Below are 19,393 nucleotides of genomic sequence, written 5' to 3'. Positions count from 1 at the left end.
AACAGCCTTAGTGGCAGGCTACTTTCCAACAGCATGCAGTAAGCAGAAGGATTTCCATTCCCTCTAACCCCCCTATGCATTCCAGGTAGGTTTTGAGGAGTTGAAATGTAAACCACCAAAACCTCTTTCCCGTTACTCGCTGTATCGATTTACCCTGAGAAGTTAAGAATCAAGAAACTGTTTTCTGGCTGAATTAGAAAGTAAAGAACATCGTAGCGCAAAAACAATGTTGGGGTGCCGAAATTGTGGCCAGATGTCACAACCAGTCCAGAAGTCTTACACAATCACAGAGGATGGAACACTCATCTTTGTTAGGCATTAAGTAGGCGTCTTCCCTGAGGGAGGGTTAGAATTCCCTGATACATCTTCCCAGTTTGCTGGACCACAATGGAGGAAGGAACTCATCAGTGACACTCAGATCCCAGCACATTTTCCAAAGCTCTTCTTGTTTCTCAAGCCCCATATTCCCAGAACAAGCAAAATTGTGTTTTTTGTTGGGCTGTAGGAAAAGTCAGAGCTGCAAGTGGAAATCTTTAGCCGTTGAGGATGAGTAAAGGCTGGTGGAGTCCGGTTGTCCTAATATGCAGCTGTGTGGAGGGCTTCCCAGCTCCTGCTCTGCTCCAAGCTTGCAGCTGCCCCCCTCTCCCAGAGCCCTGGTCTTAGGAAGCTGCTCTAGACAAGCAGATTCCCGTTTAGAGTTCCCCAGTATTCTCCTTTCTGTTTTCTTTTTTCTGTCTTTAAATGTTTCCCTTTCACGATCACCCTCTGAACCGACACACACATTCACTGGCCTCAGGGGGAGGGAGCAGAGTATGAAGCCAAAAATAATTAAACGGTAGTGAGAGGTCATGTTTGCCCAGTCTTTTACCATTTCTCCGCTTCCACAGGTGCATCCATGACGCAGATGACAAAAAATTAAGCTGAAGGTGGTTTCCCGGTGAGATGAAATGGAAAGGAAAAACATGATAGAAAGAAACATTGCCTAAGAGGCAGCCACGGGCTTTAACAGGTGTTCAGATTCTTGTGGAATGAAGAGTGTGAGTGAAGCGACTGGGGGATAATCCGTTTCATCATCATCATCGTCGTCATCATTGCCTCTTCTAGTTTCTGATGATTGCCAGCATTCCACAAGGCCACACCTTTAAGGTCAGCATCCGCTCCTCCATCCTCGCACTGCCTTCTTTTTGATGGGTGTGTGCCTGTGTCAGTCTTCCCTGTTTCCTCTTATAAGAACACAGGTGATTGTATTTAGGTCCTACTGGATAATCCAGTAATCTGGGATAATCTCCCCATCTCAAAATCTTTTTTTCTTTTCTTTTTTTTTTCTTGGCTGTGCTCAGGGCATGCAGAAGTTCCCACCCCAGGGATTGAACCTGCACCACAGCAGGGACCTGAGCCACAGCAGGGACCTGAGCCACAGCAGGGACAATGTTGGATCCTTTAACCACTAGGCCACCAGGGAACTCCTTCAACAATTTTTACTTAATCCCATCTGCAAAGTCTCTATTTCCAACTGAGCTAACATTTATAGATTCCAGAGATGAGAACCTGATGTCTTTGGGGACCATTATTCCGCCTATTACAAAGTCTTTTGCCCATTTTCAGTCTGGATTGTTTGTTTTCTCTACTGAATTTTGGAAATTCTTTATGTAATAGTCTAGATACAAATCCTTTGCAAACATGTGGTTCACAAATATTTTCTCCCACTCTGTGTCTTTTTTTTTTTTTAACCTTTCTCACAGGCTCTTTTGCAGAACTAGTTTCTCACTGAGATGAGATTCACTTTGTCACTTTTTCTTTTTGTTTGCTTTTAGTGTGGAGTCTACAAACTCGTCACCTAGCCCTTTGTTCTAAAGACTTTCTCCAAGTATCACCATCACCAGTGTATTTCTAAGGGGTTTTTTTGTTTGTTTGTTTGTTTGTTTGTGTTTTTTTTGTCTTTTTGCTATTTCTTTGGGCCGCTCCTGCGGCACATGGAGGTTCCCAGGCTAGGGGTCTAATCGGAGCTGTAGCCGTTGGCCTATGCCAGAGACACAGCAACATGGGATCTGAGCCATGACGGGAACTCCATTTCTAAGTTCTTGATAGTTTTTATGTTTTACGCTTTTTTCTTGTGTTTTAGTGTTATGTCTTACATTATACTGTTTTATAGTTCTGTGTTTTTTTATGAGTTTTATAGTTTTTTGTTTGTTTTGTCTTTTTAGGGCTGCACCTGTGGCATATGGAGGTCCCAGGCTAGGGATAGAATTGGACTACGCCACAGCCACAGCAACACAGGATCTGAGCTGCGTCTGTGACCTCCACCACAGCTCACGGCAATGCCGGATTCTTAACCCACTGGGCAAGGCCAGGGATCGAACCTTCATCCTCGTGGATACTAGTCGGGTTCGTTACTGCTGAGCCACAACAGAAACTCTGAGTTTTATAGTTTTATTTTTGTATTTTACATTTGAGTTCATGTTTTCCAAGTTGTTTGACACAATGAACTTTATATACAGTTATGAAGATTTCGAGGCTACTATGGTAGATTGTATTATGTTTGTGTTATTCACCCTTCTTCTTCCCTTCATGAGGATTAAGTACCTGTGCCCACTGCTAGCAGAAAACAGATGGGGAACATCGTGTTCAAGGTTATCCACCATAGCTGTGACCCAGGGGCCGAGAGACCACCACGGCCACAACAGATGTCTTCCAACACTCACACAGTGAGTGACAAGGCACTAGATACAACGTAGCTACCCAAACCCCAAAACTCAGCTTCTCAGGGGCGCACAGGTGAAAGGGCAGGAAAGGGCTTCCACCTCACTTCCACCTTCCAAATTGCACTGAGTACCTCTCATTGGCAATTTCAAATTTACAACCAGAGCCCCTCCCTCTGTCCACTGTACAGGCTACCAAACCTCCCAGGATCATACTCCATATTACACTTTCTTCTCCTTCCTTTACTTTTTTTTTTTTTAAAAAAAAGCTCCTTTATTGTAAAATGTAACAAAAATACAGAAAGCACTCAAAGTGAAGCATTCAGCTCACTGATTTATCAAAACAAACCCTCATGTAGCATCACTCAGGTCGAGAGCTGGACTGTCAGCACTCCAGGAGCCTTTCCTGTTCTCTTCCCAATCACTTTTCACCCCCTTCCTCCTAAGTGACAATAAACATGATTTTTATGGTCAGCACTGTGGTGGTTTAAAAGGAAATTTTTTTTTTTTTTGGCCAGATAAACATGCACTGGTAAATTGTATGGTTTCATTTTGCCTGTTTTCAAGCATTCTATAAATGGAATTGATTATGCAGCATTGTAATTTTGTGTCTAGCTTCTTTGCTCAGGACTGTGAAGTTAATCCCCCATTGGTGCAACAATGATGCTGGTATATGGTATTCCACTGTAGAAATTACCACCATTTTAGTTAGTCTTTCTACTGCTGATGGGCGGTTGAGTGGTCTCCCAGTTTGGCTATTACAGATAATGCTGCTATAAACAATTATGTATGTGTCTTTTGGTGCACATATGTGCATCAGTTGTATATATAATATATCTAGGTGGGGATAATGTTGTTTTGAGTTAATTTTTTAATAAGATTTAGGTAAAGATTCTTCCTTTTTCCTTTTCTTTTTCTTTTTTTTTTTTTTTTGGCCTGGGATTTTATCCAGCATATTTTTTTAAATGTTCCAGCCAGAGTGATCCTCCTAAACTAAAAGTCAGACCATGTCATTCTCCTGTTTAAACTCTTCAGGGGCTCCTTCTTGCACTAAGAGGACACCTACCTCTCCAGCTTCATCCTGGGCCACTTTTGTCCACCTCCCTGTATGTCCAGCCCCTGTACTCTCTTCTAAGTCCCTGAAACACTCTAGTGCCTTTGCACTTGCCTTTCCTTCTGCTTGGAAGGTTCTTCCCCTGGCTCCTCTTGAGATTGGCTCCTTCTGATCCCCGAGGTCTCAGCTTAAATTTAGCTCTCGGGAGTTCCCACTGTGGCAAATGGGATCAATGGTGTCTCTGCAGTAGCAGGGAGACAGGTTTGATCCCCACTGCAGTGGGTTAAGGATCCAGCGTTGCCACCGCTGTGACATAGGTCGCAGCTCCAGCTTGAATTTGGCCCCTTGGTCAAGGAGTTCCATATGCCACGGGGCGACTGAAAAAAAAAAAATCAGTTCTAAGATAAAGCTTCTCTGACTATCCTGTGAGAGTATAACCCTCTACACACCCGTGATTCTCTATCACAGCAGGTTGCATATGCCCACCACAGTCTTGATCATTACTTGCAAGAGCTTTAATTACTCTTTTTTTTTTTTAGTGATTCAGTATTTTAATAAATCACAACGTGGTCAACATGACACAGTGATAACATGACAAGTCTAGTTTCCAATCATGATCATACAAAGTTATTACAATATTAACTTTTTTCCTTATGCTGTGTATGAAATACCATGACTTAATCATTTTTATCTGAAAGTTTGTATATCTTAAGCCCCTCTCCCTATTTCACCCATATCCCCTATCTTCACCCCTCTGGCCACCACCAATTCTTACAGTCCCTAGAGGTAACTCTTTGGACTCAAAGCCAGATGTAAAGGGGGCTTATCTTCCTGGTGCTTGATCCCCAGGGCTGGGGTGCGCAATGTGGGGCATGAAATCATCACTTTTTAGGTAGGACCTCTATGTTTATCACGTACTCTCTGGATTGTTGGTCCCTGTGCCAGGGGTATGGGTCCTAATTAGGTCTTGTCTCTGCCCCTTCTACCCATTCTTGATGTGTGTGTTCATGTTTTGTTGTTGTTGTTTTGGTTTTTTTCCCTTTATATCCTTAGTGGTAGAAGACCTGTTTGGCTAGTCTTCAGGTTGTTGTCTAAAAGAGTTTAATTACTCATGTATTATCTACCCTCTCTGGAAGACAGGAAGTTCTATGAAGAAGAGGGCCTAGAGATTGATCTTGCCCAATATTGGTTCTCCGATGTGCCTGGCATCAAGTAGTTGCATCAAAAATATTGTTAAATTTTGTCACTGGGCTAGAGTTTGTGATGATATGTCTAGTTTTGTTCCAGTATTAGAAGAGTTTACTGAAAGCTAGGGCTGTATAGAAAGCAATAGGCTGTGTGGCATGTCTAAAGTCCTCTCCCTGCAATGGGATGGCACAGAGGCATTTCCACATCTTAAAAAATCTGACAAAGTAATTTCTGTGGTTATTCTCAAATATGAGACCTGGTGCTGAAAGTGATGGGGGAGGAGAAGCAAGGTGTTTCCATTGCAAATGAGTACAGACTTTAGACCAGCCACTGAATATGGAGGGTTTGGAGAGTCATATATTTTTAGGAGTCAAAAGAGAAGGTCTTAACCATAGCCAAGACATGGAAACAACCTAAATGTTCATCAACGGATAAATGGATCAAGAAGATGTGATATGGATACACAGTGGAATACTACTCAGCCATGAAAACAAAATAATGTCATTTGCAGCAACATGGATGAAACTAGAAATTTTCATACTAAGTGAAGCAAGTCAGAAAGAGAAAGACAAATACTATATGATATCACTTATATGTGTAATCTAAAATATGGCACAAATTAACCTATCTACAAAACAGAAACAGACTCACAGACATGGAGAGCCGACTTGTTGCCAAGGGGTAGGGGTAGGGTGTGGGATGGACTGAGATTTTGGGGTGAGTGAATGCAAACTATTACATTTAGAATAGAAAAGCAATGAGATCCTGCTGTACAGCATAGGGTACTGTATCCAATCATTTGTCATAGAACATGATAGAAGATAATATGAGAAAAAAAAGTATATATGTATAACTGGATCACTTTGCTGGGGCAGCAGGAATTGACAACATTGTAAATCAACTATAATAAACAATTAAAAAAAAATAAAACTTCAGAGAATGATTAGAAAAACAGAGAGAACACTGTAAACCAGCTATAATGGAAAAAACAAAAATCATTATAAAAAAAAAAAAACAGAGAAGCTGTTGGGAGAATGGGTGAAAATGAGAATGAGAAGATAGATGGGAGCAAATACTCCTCGTTGCCTTCAGATTCTTTTCCTCCCCTTCCCCTGTGCTGGAGGTAACCACTTCCAGAGCTGATCAGTGTCTTAACTTGGGCTGCTATAGTAAAATATCATAGACCAGGTAGCTTAAACAGCAGACATTCATTTCTTACGGTTCTGGAGGCTATTAGTCTGATGTCAGGGTGCTGACATGGTTGGGTTCTGGTGAGGGCTCTCTTCCCGGCTCACGGATCTCACCTTCTCTCGGGTCTTCATGTAGGAGAGAGAGAGCTCTCTGGTGTCTCTTCTTTTTTTGCCTTTTTTAGGGCCACACCACAGCAACTCGGGATCCGAATGGCATCTGCAACCTATACCACAGCTCATGGCAATGAGTGAGCTGAGTGAGGCCAGGGATCGAACCCAAATCCTCATGGATACTAGTCGGTCAGGTTTGTTACCACTGAGCCACGATGGGAACTCCTGGTGTCACTTTTTATAAAAAAACATAAATCCCACTGGACCAGGGCTCCACCCTCATGATCTCACCTAAACCTAATTATCTTCCCAAAGGCCCACCTCTATATACCATCACAGTGCTCGGTGTATGTGTGTGTGTGTGTGTGTTAAGGCTTCAACATATGAGTTTAAAGGGATACAGACATTCAGTCCATAATAGTCAGCAAACATTGATTCAATGACATTTATGTTACCAGCTCCCCAAACTGGGATATTCTCTGTCACTGAAGGACAGATGGATTCTATATGCAACAATGTTTATCCATCTTGTCATTCCCTCATGTATTCACCAAATATTTCTGAGCACTCACCTAGGCATGTAGGGCAGGGGTTCAGAACTGACACTTTAGTGGGGGAAGGACAGGAGGAGAGAGAAAGTTCCAATGCACTGGGGTGTATGCTGGGACAGGGAGAACTGAAAGGCATTCTGGGACCTTGGAGGAGGAATAACTAGACTGGGGAGGGAGTTCCCATCGTGGCTTGGTGGTTAACGAACCCACCTAGTATCCATGAGGATGCCTTGTTCAGTGGGCTAGGGATTCGGTGTTGCTGTGAGCTGTGGTGTATCTTGCAGATGCGGCTCGGATCTGGCATTGCTGTGGCTGTGGCGTGGGCTGGCGGCTACAGTTCCAATTGGACTCCTAGCCTGGGAACCTCCATATGCCTTGGGTGCGGCTCTAAAAAAAAAAAAAAAAAAAAACACAAACAAACAAACAAAAACACATAGGAGTTCCCATCATGGCTCAGTGGTTACTGAACCTGACTAGGAACCATGAGGTTGCAGGTTCGATCCTGGCCTCTATCTGTGGGTTAAGGATCCGGTGTTGCCGTGAGCTGTGGTATAGGTTGCAGACTCAGCTCAGATCCCGTGTTCCTGTGGCTGTGGCATAGGCTGGCAGCTACAGCTCCGATTAGACCCCTAGTCTGGGAATTTCCATATGCTGCAGGTTTGGCCCTAGAAAAGACAAAAAGACAACCAACCAACCAACCAACCAAAAACCCCCATAGATTGGGGGCATTAGAGAGTGTCCTGGGCCAGGCAGCATCTGAGCTGAGTGCTGGAGGATAAGGAGATGCAGATCCAGTCAAGAAGGGAAGCAGGGCTCTCCTGGCAAGAGAAATTCATGTGCATTTGCTGGAGACATGAGAAAACATGCATTTTCTGGGAACTAACTTAACTCAGTGTAGTTGGAAATCAGAATTGGAGTTGGAGGAATCCAAATTAGAGACATTCAGGGTCAGGTGCTAAGGGGAGTTGTTTTTCACTCTGAAGTTAATGAGGAACCTTGAAGCATTTCAAGCAGGAGAGTGACATGGCCTGATTTACATTTCAGGAAGATTAACTAAGCAGCCATGTGGAAATCACCTGGAAGAAAGGACTGACCAGAGGGAGGCAGGGGTCAAATAGGAGGTTGTTGGAGTCATCAAGAGAGAGAAGTGAGAGTTTATAGTCCAAGGCGTAGGAAGGTGGGGTGGGGAGGGAGAAAGGGATTTAAGAGATGCATGAGGAAGAGTTGTCAGAACGTGGATGGGTCAATGGAAGGGAAGCTCAGGTGGCGGGGATGGATGGAGGTGCCATTCACTAAAACTGGGACCTAGAGAGGAGTACTGCCGCGTGGGAGGGCACTCAGGCAGCCTCAGCTGTGGACCCAGTGTCTTCAGGATGCCTGAACAGCACCCCAGGACCTGTGGACTGGCGGGGTCTAGAGATGTAATAAGATGAAATCTTGAAATTTTCATTTTTTCCTTCCTTTCTGCCCTAAACATTCCATTCTTCTAGCCAATCAGCAGCATCCATATGGCCTCAAAGAGAACTGCAATGTAATATTAGTAGAAAAGAGGGGGAAAAAAACCAATATCCATTTTTCCCCCTTTAAAACTAGCCTCAAAAGGGAAGGCCCTGCGTGGAGCAGAAGTTGGAATTTATGCCATAAATAGGTGACGATGCAGATGTTTCCTTGGGCACACCAGCCAAGAGTCAAATGCAGAGTTTGGGTTCTCTTGCCTGAGCCAAGAAATCTAGGTTATTTATATACTGGGAGAAATAACCAACTCAGGTTGGAAGATGTTTCCCCTGACAGTGGACTGGTGTGCAAGATTTTGAGATTAATGATTACATTTTACAGGCAATAACGTTAAGCTTGTGAAGATCAGATGTTTCTTCGGATAATCTCTAGAGGTACTTCTATGGTTACAAGATGGCAAACAGGATGGTTGTAACTCTCTACCCAAGGGCTTTCATTCCTGTGAATATTTTCTGCCTCATCTTACACCTGTGTCAATATCCTCCTCTCCCAGGAGTTTCTTTTGCACAAGCAGTGGTTAATTAAGAAACTCTAAGCCTCTGGCTTTAGGCAGGACTTTATTAGCTGTGAAAATAGAAAACAGAGGACTTGTAAAAAAAAAAATGTAGGGCTTAATAAAAAGTATAGAAGATTATAGGCATATTTTTAAAGACGATGAGGTCTATCTTATGCCTCCACCAAAAAATTAGAATGAGAGCGAGGGAAGGTACAATGAGATCATCTCTGCTTAGGACAGCATGACCAAAAACGGGAAGGCCCTGGGGGTGGAGGGGAGTATGTGTGTCCGTGTGTGTATGTAAAATAAAAGAGACTTTGAACATATTTGTTAAAAAGGAAGTCCAACTTTAACATGAGTTCAGTTTCTAGCTCTATCATTTGTTAGCTCTGTGACTTTAGGCAAATTACTTAACCTCTCTGTGCCATAGTTTCCTCATTTGAAAAAAATGTCCTTTACAACCGCAGTAACCTACATCATAGTGTATGTTGCATCGAGTTGTGTATGTGTTTCTTCCTTAGGGCACTTTTCCACCTTTTCCCCATTCCCCCCACCACATAGATTTTTAAGCTCCTCCTGAGTAGGAGGGGGTTCTGTGACGTAATCATCTTTGTGTCTCTTGTAGTGTTGCCAGAACTTGGCCTTTGTCCACCGGTGCTGAATAGAAACATGGAGACTGAGTTTTGGCTGAAGGAGAAAAAAATAGCTTTTGTTGTTTTGCTAGGCAAAAGAGGCCACAGCAGGCAAATGTCTTAAAGACTGTACCCTCCTTTGGGGAAGAACTGCAGGGAGTTTTATATTCTAAAAGAAGAAAAACAGGGCATTCCCTTTGTGGCTCAGCGGTAGCAGATCCAACTAATATCCATGAGGATGTGGGTTCGATCCCTGGCCTTGCTCCGTGGGTTAAAGGATCGGTGTTGCCCTGGGGCTGTGATGTAGGCAGACAGCTCAGCTCCAATTTGACCCCTAGTCTGGGAACTTCCATATGCTGTGGGTGCAGCCCTAAAAAGGAAATAAATAATAAAATTTAAAAAGTAAAAGGCGAAAAAGAGGGTTTCAGATAAGCATCAGTATTGGAGCAGACATGAATTTTTTCTTTGGGGGACTCTTAGTCATCGAAGCTGGCTTCAGGAGATCTCAGAGTCATCCTGGTGGTGATCTTCTGGGTTATTGCCTATAATAACCATACTTGCGAAAAAGGCCTACTGATCAGAGGTTAGAGCAAACTAGGAAAGTTTCTGGGAAACATCATGTGCTAATTGTCTTTAACCCACAGGCCATTGTGTCAAGGTGCCTAATCTTTAGCTTACAGGTGATTGTGTTTGGGGTGCACTCAAACGAGGGAGAAGCATAAGGAAGGGCTCCAAGCTGTTCAATATTAAAGTATTCATTTCTATAAGAAGTATAAGGAATATAACTTTTCTTTGAGGTGTGTAAGATGCCTACCTCATTGTGTGTATCCCTTGTTGGGTGGGGTTGGAAACCACAATCCTGCCTCAAGGCTGTAGGATTGCTGCTTGATTGTTCCTCCCTTGTCTCTGCATCCCCTCCCTTCCCCAATCAAAAGTGTCTGAACCTGCCCCTCTTGGAACTCGGGGAGGGTTGTAGAGACTAAATGAGGCCCATTTTCTAAAAAAACTAAGAAATGGGGGGTACAGAATAGCTTTTGTGCCCAGGGTCCTGCTCAGTTCCAGTAGTGACTATTATAGCCTCTGCGGTGGGCATTCAATATACACTTGGCACATATTATGTGCTCTATAAACATTTGTTGAATAAGTGAAGGAATGTTGAACTGAATGTAGTGATTTTAAGAATTAGCAAGATTTCTGAATATCTGTTTTTCTTCTCAGAGAAAAATGATTACACTAGACAAATGCATTTTTAGCTGTAGTGTTTCAAGACCAAATAAATCTGTAATAAAAATGTATGTAATAATCATTACATATCCTGGGCACGGTGTTTGTAATTGGGGAACTTTCTCAGCTTTAAATATAGCTTCCTTCCCCCCCGCCCCCCGCGCCCCCGCCCCGGCTGTACAGCATGAGGATCAAGTTATTCTTACATGTATACATTTTTCCCCCACCCTTCGTTCTGTTGCAATATGAGTATCTAGACGTAGTTCTCAATGCTACTCAGCAGGATCTCCTTGTAAATCTATTCTAAGTCGTATCTGATAACCCCAAGCTCCCAATCCCTCCCTCTCCCTCCCTCCCTCTCCCGTCGAGCAGCCACAAGTCTATTCTCCAAGTCCATGATTTTCTGTATCTTCCTTTTAACTAGAGCTGCCCGTCCGAAGGGCTGACAGTGGCTGTAAAAATCAGTTTGTCTTTCGCTGCACTTCTCTTTTTTTGGCTTCAGCGCCTCCCTGTTGGGTGGTAAGACCAGATCAATAAGCAACGCAGAAAGAAGCAGAAGAGCAGGAACGGCGAATGCGGTTTGGTGTGTCCTTCGCGCCACGCCGTAGTTCGCGGGAGTAGGGGCAGCGCGCGCACTTTTGAAAGCCCGAGTTTCCCATCGCATTGACAGTTGCCCAGTGTGTTGGCGGTGGATAGGAGGTAGAGTCGATTGCGTTTGTTGTTTGGGGCCACTCGGGACCACTTTTCAAGACAATTTTGGCCTGAACTTCTTGTCGCCCCCCGCGCGCGGCTCGGGTAAGGGGAGCTTTTGCGGGTCCTGCTCACGCGTGGCCCGGCCGGGGGGGTCGCCACCAGCCGGGGCCTCTGTTTTTGCTTTCGGCTACAGCTCCGGGCTTAAAAGGAAGGTGGAAGGCGTTGGAATATGGCATTGAGTTGGGAATGATCTTAGGAATCATCTTTGCCACGGGGTAGGATGGGGGTTTCAAGAAAGAAATTGTCCTTTTCTCGAAACGAAGCTTGACAGTCTGTACTTCTTATGAAAGTTCCCTAGGAGAAGAGGGCGGTTAGACAGATGTGGGAAGCCCTGATCTAGCAAGCCGCCATTATTTTACAAATGGGTACTGTGAGGCCTAGAGGAGGTGGGGGAAGGATTTTAACAGCGTGCATAAGCTCCTGGGTCCTAGGGTAAACAGTGGTGCCTCCACCTCCTCCGGGATTCCCACTGAGGGTGTGAGGTGTAAAGGGCCTTAGAAACAATCTGATCAGAACTTTCCTGTTCTTTTTCATTCTACTTCCTCCTTCTGTTTTGCTTCTCTTTTCTCAGTTATCTTTACTTTTTCTCCCATTCTCCCACCTCCTTTCTGCTGCCTAGCTACACTTTAGCTTTGCCAGTGGTATCTATGCATTTTTTTTTTAGTCCTATGGTGACTTAGGGTCCAGCAGAAATGGACATCTGATCCAGTAGATCTGTTGATTAGCTTACTGAGCCCTGTTCACTTTTTAATACTGCTTCTTAAATAGTCCATGACTCCCCTCCCCCACTTTTTAGGGCTGCACCTGGGGCATGTGGAAGTTCCCTGGCTAAGGGTCGAATTAGGGCTGCAGCTGCAGGCCTACACCACAGCCGCAGCCATGGCAACACTGGATCTGAGCCACGGCTGCCACCTGTGCTGCAGCTAGGGGCAGTGCTAGATCCGTAACTCACTGAGTGAGGCCAGGAATCGAACACTCATCTTCACAGAGATGACATTGGGTCCTTAACCTGATGAGCTACATTGGGAACTCCAACAGTACATGACTTTAAAAAAATATTCTAAGTATTTGGCAAACTGAAAATTTGCCAAGTCATATCACCCTCATTTCTAATGAATCTTCGTGTAAGATAGTCATGATTTTGTGCTTCCTAAGAAACTTGTGACTTAGATTAGTATGGAAATTTAGAAGTTAAGATATAGGATTTGGGAGTTCCCGTTGTGGCTCAGCAGAAATGAATCTAACTAGTTAGTATCCATAAGGATGCAGGTTCGATCCTGGCCTCGCTCAGTGGGTTAAGGATCTGGCATTGCCGAGAACTGTGGTATAGGTCACAGATCCTGAGTTGCTGTGGCTGTGATGTAGGCCCATGGCTACAGTTCCAATTGGACCCCTAGTCTGGGAACCTCCATACGCCATGGGCGGGGCCATAAAAATACACACAAAAAAAGATATAGAATGTGTATACAGTATATACTGAATCTGAGACAGTTTGGGCTAGTGGCTAGAAACCATCTATCAGTAGACTAAAGTAGTATGTAGTCCTGTGCGGAAAACATTGCCTCAGACAACTGTGAAATGGATACGATATAGTATATTTAGGTGCAAGCAGCTTGGAATGGTGGGTAGGACTGAGTCCTAGGATGTGATGAAATGTTAAGAGGCTTCTGTTTAAGCTTACACTTTTTTAATGAGAGATTTTATTTTTAAAACTCCTTCTGCTTCTGAATACTGTTACCAACTAGGGTCCATGGACTCTCATCAATAGAAATTGATGAGGCCAGATGAGGATTTCAGGTAGAGCTTTATTGGGACTACTGCTGCAGCATCAGGGAGTGCAAACAAGTAACAGGTTCCCATGCTCAGGAGGGTGGGGGCAGGTTGGTGGCTTGGATGGTCTGTCCACCCCCTTGGTGATGCTGTGTGCAGGGATCATGCGCAGTACCCTGCTTTTGGTCCCAGCACTTCTGAAGTGGCAGTTGGTTTGTGGCCTTTTTGTATCTTATTGATGGTAATTGCCCCCAGGTGCAAGTGCAAGCACTTCAGTAAAAGGTTCCAGGTCCCCGCCTGTCTCAAGACCAAATCCTCCTTATGCTGAGCAGGGAAGAGCAATGAGACATATAAAGCAATAAGGTTTCCAGATACCATACTTGTTGGGTTTATTTGCATCCTGCTTTTCTGACCCCTTCTCAGGCTACTTTGTTTTCCATTTCTCGAGTTGAGATTGCTCAGAATTCTCAGTTTTCTATCTTCATGTACTTCCTAGGTGATGTTATCCAGTCTCTTGGTTTTAATACCATCTACATGCTGATAGCTCACAAATACATATCTTTAGCTAGGTTTCCAGACCTATATCCAGCTACCTATTTCACATTTCTACTTGGATGTCTAAAAAAGCATTCAAAATTGAGTTCTTGGCTGCAGCGCCAGTTTGATCCCTGGCCCAGGAACTTTCACATGCTGCAGCTGTGACTGAAAAACAAAAGAAAACGAAACAAAACGAAACAAATAACTTGTTCCTTCCTGAGGATGGAACATGTCACTTGATTAAATTAGTATATCTTTGGCAAGTGCACGAAAGGGGGATCGTTGATATTCTAAATTCAGGCAAATCTGAAAACTGGCGATTGTAGCTATACTAGCTATACTTTTAAAAAATGAATAGGCATTAGCTATGTTTAAAGAAAATTAGTAAGCCTTTGAATAATAAACCATTAAATCTGGGGCTTTGAACTGATTTTTTTCTTTCTTAGCACAGAGTTTTTAGAGATACTATTTATTGGAATTCCTGTTGTGGCTCAGTGGTAAGGAAGGGAACCCGACAAATATCCATGAGGATGTGGATTTGATTTCTGGATCTTCTCGGGTGGGTTAAGTATGCAGCATTGCCATGAGCTGTGTGTGGCACAGCTGGCAGATGTGGCCTGGATTCTGCGTTGCTGTGGTGTAGGCCGGCAGCTGCAGCTCCAATTCCACCCTTAGCCAGAGAACTATATGCTGCAGGTGTGGCCCTAAAAAACAAAGATAAAACACAAAGATACTGTTTATTAAGGGATATTATGGGCTCTATACAACATTTAAGCAAATGTTCTCTGCCTTGCAGTTTTTTTTTTTGACAATCCACATGAGGAACATTTTGCTTTACATTAAATTTAATATGAAACCTGACTCTTTTTTTTTGGTCTTTTTGTCTTTTCTAGGGCCGCACCTGCAGCATATGGAAGTTCCCAGGCTTGGGGTCTAATTCGAGCTGTAGCCGCCGGCCTACACCACAGCAACACCAGATCCTAGCTGCATCTTCAACCTACACTGTAACTAGCGGCAATGCTGGATCCTTAACCCACTGAGCGAGGCCAGGGATCAAACCTGCAACCTCATGGCTCCTAGTTGGATTTGTTAACCACTGAGCCACGACGGGAACTCCCGAAACCTGACTTTTTTAAAAAAGAAAAATTTTTTTAAATAAAAGAGATTCTTTAAGAAATATGTTAGAGAAATAAAAAGCTGAGATTAACTTGTTTGTGTGTGGAGTATGTATATTTTATTTTTAATTTAAAATAAGTTAAAAAATAAATAGCTCATTGAGATATAATTCATATATCATAAAATTCACTCTTTGAAAGTGTCAGTGGTTTTTGGAATAGTCAGAGTTGAATATTTTAAACCACCACCTAATTTTAGAACATTTTCATCACCCCAAAAAGGCCAAACCTACTAGCAGTCCACATTTCTCCCCCCCTCAGCCCATAGCAACTCCTAATCTATTTTCTGTCTATAGATTCTGGACATTTGATGTTAAAGCAATCATATATGTGGCCTCTTGTGTCTGGCGTCTTTCACTTAGCATAATGCTTTCATGATTCTTTCATGTTGTAATGTGCATCAGTTCTTTATTCCTTTTTATGACTGGATAATATTCCATTGTATAGATAGGTTCTCTACTGAATAATATCCTGTTGTGTATATATTGTATACCATATTTTGTTTATCCATTCATCATCTGATAACGATTTGTTTCCTCTTTTTTTTTTTTTTGTCTTTTTAAGGTCCACACCCACAGCATATGGAAGTTCCCAGGCTAGGGGTCAAAGGAGCTATAGCTTCCAACCTACACCAGAGCCACAGCAACACAGGATCCAAGCCAAGTCTGGAACCTACACCACAGCTCATGGCAATGCCAGATCCTTAACCCACTAAGTGAGGCCAGGGATTGAACCCACATCCTCAAGGATCCTAGTTGGGTTCATTACTGCTGAGCCACAACAGGAATTCCTTCTGTTACCTCTTTTTGGCTATTATGAATAATGCTGCTTGCGTAGACAGTCTCTTTAAAGGATATAAAGCACCTGTAAATAACTACTGGGAAAGGTGGGAGGGTACTAGGTAATTTTTAACCAAGTGCATATATTATTTTTTGATTAAAACAAGAAGTCCGCCATTATTGATAGCATGACCTTGGATATGTAATTGTACATCTCTGGGTTTTAGTTCTCTCATTGTAAATAAAATCGGACTGACTTGTGGTCTTTTTCAGTTCTCAAGTTTTATGTAAATGAATGATACTATTGCAGGCATTTTTTTCTTTATAACTGCAGTGTAACTATCTGTTTTCATTGTAGGATCTTGAGTGATTATTACAATGGAAGAAAGCAGTAATTTCAAGACACCAAGCAAGTTATCTGAAAAAAAGAAACCTGGTAAGATAGATATAAAACCTTTCTTCATTGTTATTGCTGTCAGAAATGTTTTTGTATTATTGTGGTTTGATCCTTTAATTATTATCTATCATATGCAAATGATTTTAGCCTAAATTGTCTTTATAATGTTGATCCCAAGAAATAAGACTCAGAGTTCCCAGGTGATGCCGTGGGTTAAGGATCCAGCCTTGCTGCTGTGGCACAGGTTTGATCCCTGGCCACAGGAACTTCCGCATGCCATGGGGATGGCCAAAAAAAAAAAGAAAAGAAATAAGCCTTATTTTATAGGTCAGGCTTTAGTCATCTATGAGCTAATTTTATTGACATTCTCACAGATTTGTAGGTTCTTCCCTGGTGAAGAATCAACTTAACTTGGACCACTAAGGAACTACTTCCCCTTTCCTCCTGTCATACATGCATTGCTCCTGTGAGGGAAAGATATTCCCAAGGCAGTTCAGTGGACAAAGGGTAACCTTTGAACAAATAAAAACAATTGGATAGCCATATGTAAATCCACTCTTACCTTACATCATATTAAATAATGGCTAACATTATAAAATTTCTAGTAGATAACGTAGGAGAAAATCTTTTGTTCATTTTTAGTTATAGATTTTTGTATGTTGACCCTGCGCCCTACAACCAGGCTAAACTCACTTATTCTATTAGCTTTTTTGTAGATTGCTTAGGATGTAGTACAAAGTTGGTAATGTCTATGAATAAAGATGGTTTTACTTTTTTTCCCAGTCTGTATTACTTTAGTTTTTTTTTCTTTCCTTATGGCACTGGCTCCAATATATTTTTGAATAGAAGAGGTATGAGTGGATATACTTGCTTTGTTCCTAATGCAGTATTATGTTAGATGTAGGTTTTTCACAGGTGCCCTTTATCAGGTTGAGAAATTTATCTTTTATTCCTGGTTATTGTCATGAATGGGTATTGAACTTTAAGTGCTTTTTCAGAATCTATTAAGATAAAGTTTTCTTTTTTTTAATCTATTCATGTGATTATGTTAGTTTTCAAATCTCAATCCAGCCTTCCTAGGGTGAGCTAATTTAGTCATGGTATATTGTATATGATGCTTGATTCAATTTGCTTTTTTTTTTTTTGGTTTTTAGGGCCGCACTTGTGGCATATGGAGGTTCCCAGGCTAGGGGTTGAATCTGAATGCAGCCCCCAGCCTACATCACAGCCATAGCAATGCAGGGTCCGAGCTGCATCTGCGACCTACACCACAGCTCAGGGCAATGCCAGATCCTTAACCCACTGAGTGAGGCCAAGGATCAAACCCGCAGCCTCATGGGGGTTTGTTAAGCACTGAGCCATGAACGGAACTCCAATTTGCTAATATTTTCTATGTTCATGAGGTATTTTGCCTCATGAACATAGAAAGAAATAGTTGCCTTTTTTTAAAATGTCTGTCTAGTTTTTATATCAAGGTATTTTGTATTCATAAAGTAAGATAGAAAGCATTTCCTACTCTTTTCTTGAAGACAGTGTGTAGAATTGGTAGTATTTCTTCCTTAACGGGTAGAATTTACCAGTAAAACCATGTGGACCTGGGCTTTTCTTAGTTGGAAGATTTTAAGTGTGAATTGACAGTTAGCTTGACTAGCCCTCCATCTATTATCTATTTCTTCTTGTGTAAACTTTGTTAGTATTTTTTCAAGGAATTTGTCTATTCTGAGTTGTTCAAGTTATTGGCATAAAGTTATTTGTGATATACTTTTATTACTCTTCTAATGTTAGTAGGATCTGTGGTATTCTCTTTTTTCATTTCTGGTACTGGTATTTTATATTTTCTTCTTTGATCAGTCTGACTAGAAGTTTATCTGTCTTGGTGAATTTCATGCATATTCTAGCAGATATTTTCTGCTGTTGCTGGGTGCAGTGTTCCATACATGTCAATTAGGTCAAGCCAGTTGACTTGTTTTTGTTGTTTTGTTCAAGTTTTCTGTATCCCTACTGATTTTCTATTTACTTATTGTATTACTGAGAGCAGAGTGCCTCCAACTACAGTTGTGAATTTGTCTTTTTTTTTTTCAGTCCTGTCATTTGTTGCTTTATGTGTTTTGAAACTTGTTATTAGATACCAAATACATTTAGGATGGTTATTGTTGTACTTTCTGCTCAAGGTTCACTTTCTGCTTTCCTCACCTTTGAGGGGTTCTGTCCATTGGGTGTGCAGATAAGTACTCAGCCAAACGCTCAAAGGGACACCTCTTTTCAGATCTCTGGAGCTTTTTTTCCCCACTTTTTTTGACTCCCTCTTTAGCACCCTACTCCACAAATTCTAGCTAGTTAAGTCTCCTTGACCTCTCTTTGTCTCCTCAATTTGACAAAACCTCTGGGCTGCATTTTTTGGAAACTGCCTTTAAGCAGTAAGTTAGGGCAATGATAGGGCTCACTTCATGTGTTTCTTTTCTCTCAGAGTTTACAGTCCTTTTCTGCTTATTGTCAAGTATCTGAAAACAATTATATTTTGTCAAAATTTCTAGTTGTTCATTGCAAGATGGCAATTCCAGGAGCAGTTAATTGTTCATGAGCAAAAGTAGGACTCCTCTATCTCATCTTTTTTAATGACTGTATAATACTCTGTAGTATAGACTATAATTATGACTCTAATGATGATTACTCAGGCTTTTTTGTGTCTTTGGCAGCCACAAAAGCTAATCCCAATATTCACATAAATGTGCATGTGTGTGAGTATGATGTCTTTGCGTGCATGCTGTACTGCAGGTGATGGCAGATTTTTTGTAAATAGCAGATGGTAAATAGTTTAGGCTTTGTGAGCCGTGTAGGAACCCTATTGGTATATTCTTCTTTATGTGTTTTTCAATGATTTTTTTTCCTGAATTAGGCATTACTGTGATGGCTAGAAAATGATATTTATAATTTTTTTTTTTTATATTTTTAGAGTCACACCCATGGCATCTGGAGGTTCCCAGCCATGGGTCGAATCAGAGCTATAGCTGCTGGCCACAGCCACAGAAACACCAGATCCAAGCCACGTCTGTGATCTACACAGCTCACGGCAATGCCGGATCCTCAACCCACTGAGTGAGCCAGGGATTGAACCTGCGTCCTCGTGGATGCTAGTCAGATTCACTTCTGCTGATCCATGACGGGAACTCCTATAAATTTATTTTCATTGTCCTCAATATCTGCTGAACTCTGGATGCAAGCTCAGTCTGTAGGGCTGCAGTGCTTTGTATCTGGCTCCTGAGGTCTTGCTTACCATCACCAGAAGGCTCAGCTCCTGGAGATGCAGAAGGTATGTTTAGAA

General features: G+C 42.2%; 1 protein-coding gene across 3 annotated transcripts in view; it reads left to right on the top strand.

The window, feature by feature from the left end:
* The first annotated feature begins 916 nt into the window (after positions 1–916).
* PBK (PDZ binding kinase) overlaps positions 917–19,393 on the top strand; it is a 33,463-nt gene continuing 14,986 nt past the window's right edge. The window contains exons 1-2 of one of the 3 annotated variants that reach the window (XM_047762168.1): positions 917–1,146; positions 16,033–16,110. In XM_047762168.1, coding sequence (XP_047618124.1) covers positions 16,053–16,110 — 58 coding nt within the window. In that variant the 5' untranslated portion in view covers positions 917–1,146; positions 16,033–16,052. Of the gene's footprint in view, positions 1,147–11,272; positions 11,456–16,032; positions 16,111–19,393 lie in introns of those variants that run through there. The other 2 variants (XM_047762165.1, XM_047762167.1) reach the window with 2 other exon arrangements.

Source organism: Phacochoerus africanus, chromosome 15 (assembly GCF_016906955.1).
Source record: "Phacochoerus africanus isolate WHEZ1 chromosome 15, ROS_Pafr_v1, whole genome shotgun sequence".
Taxonomy (NCBI): Eukaryota; Metazoa; Chordata; class Mammalia; order Artiodactyla; family Suidae; genus Phacochoerus; species Phacochoerus africanus.
The sequence above is the reverse complement of the archived record's forward strand: the minus strand, read 5'-3'. Positions and strand labels throughout refer to the sequence as shown.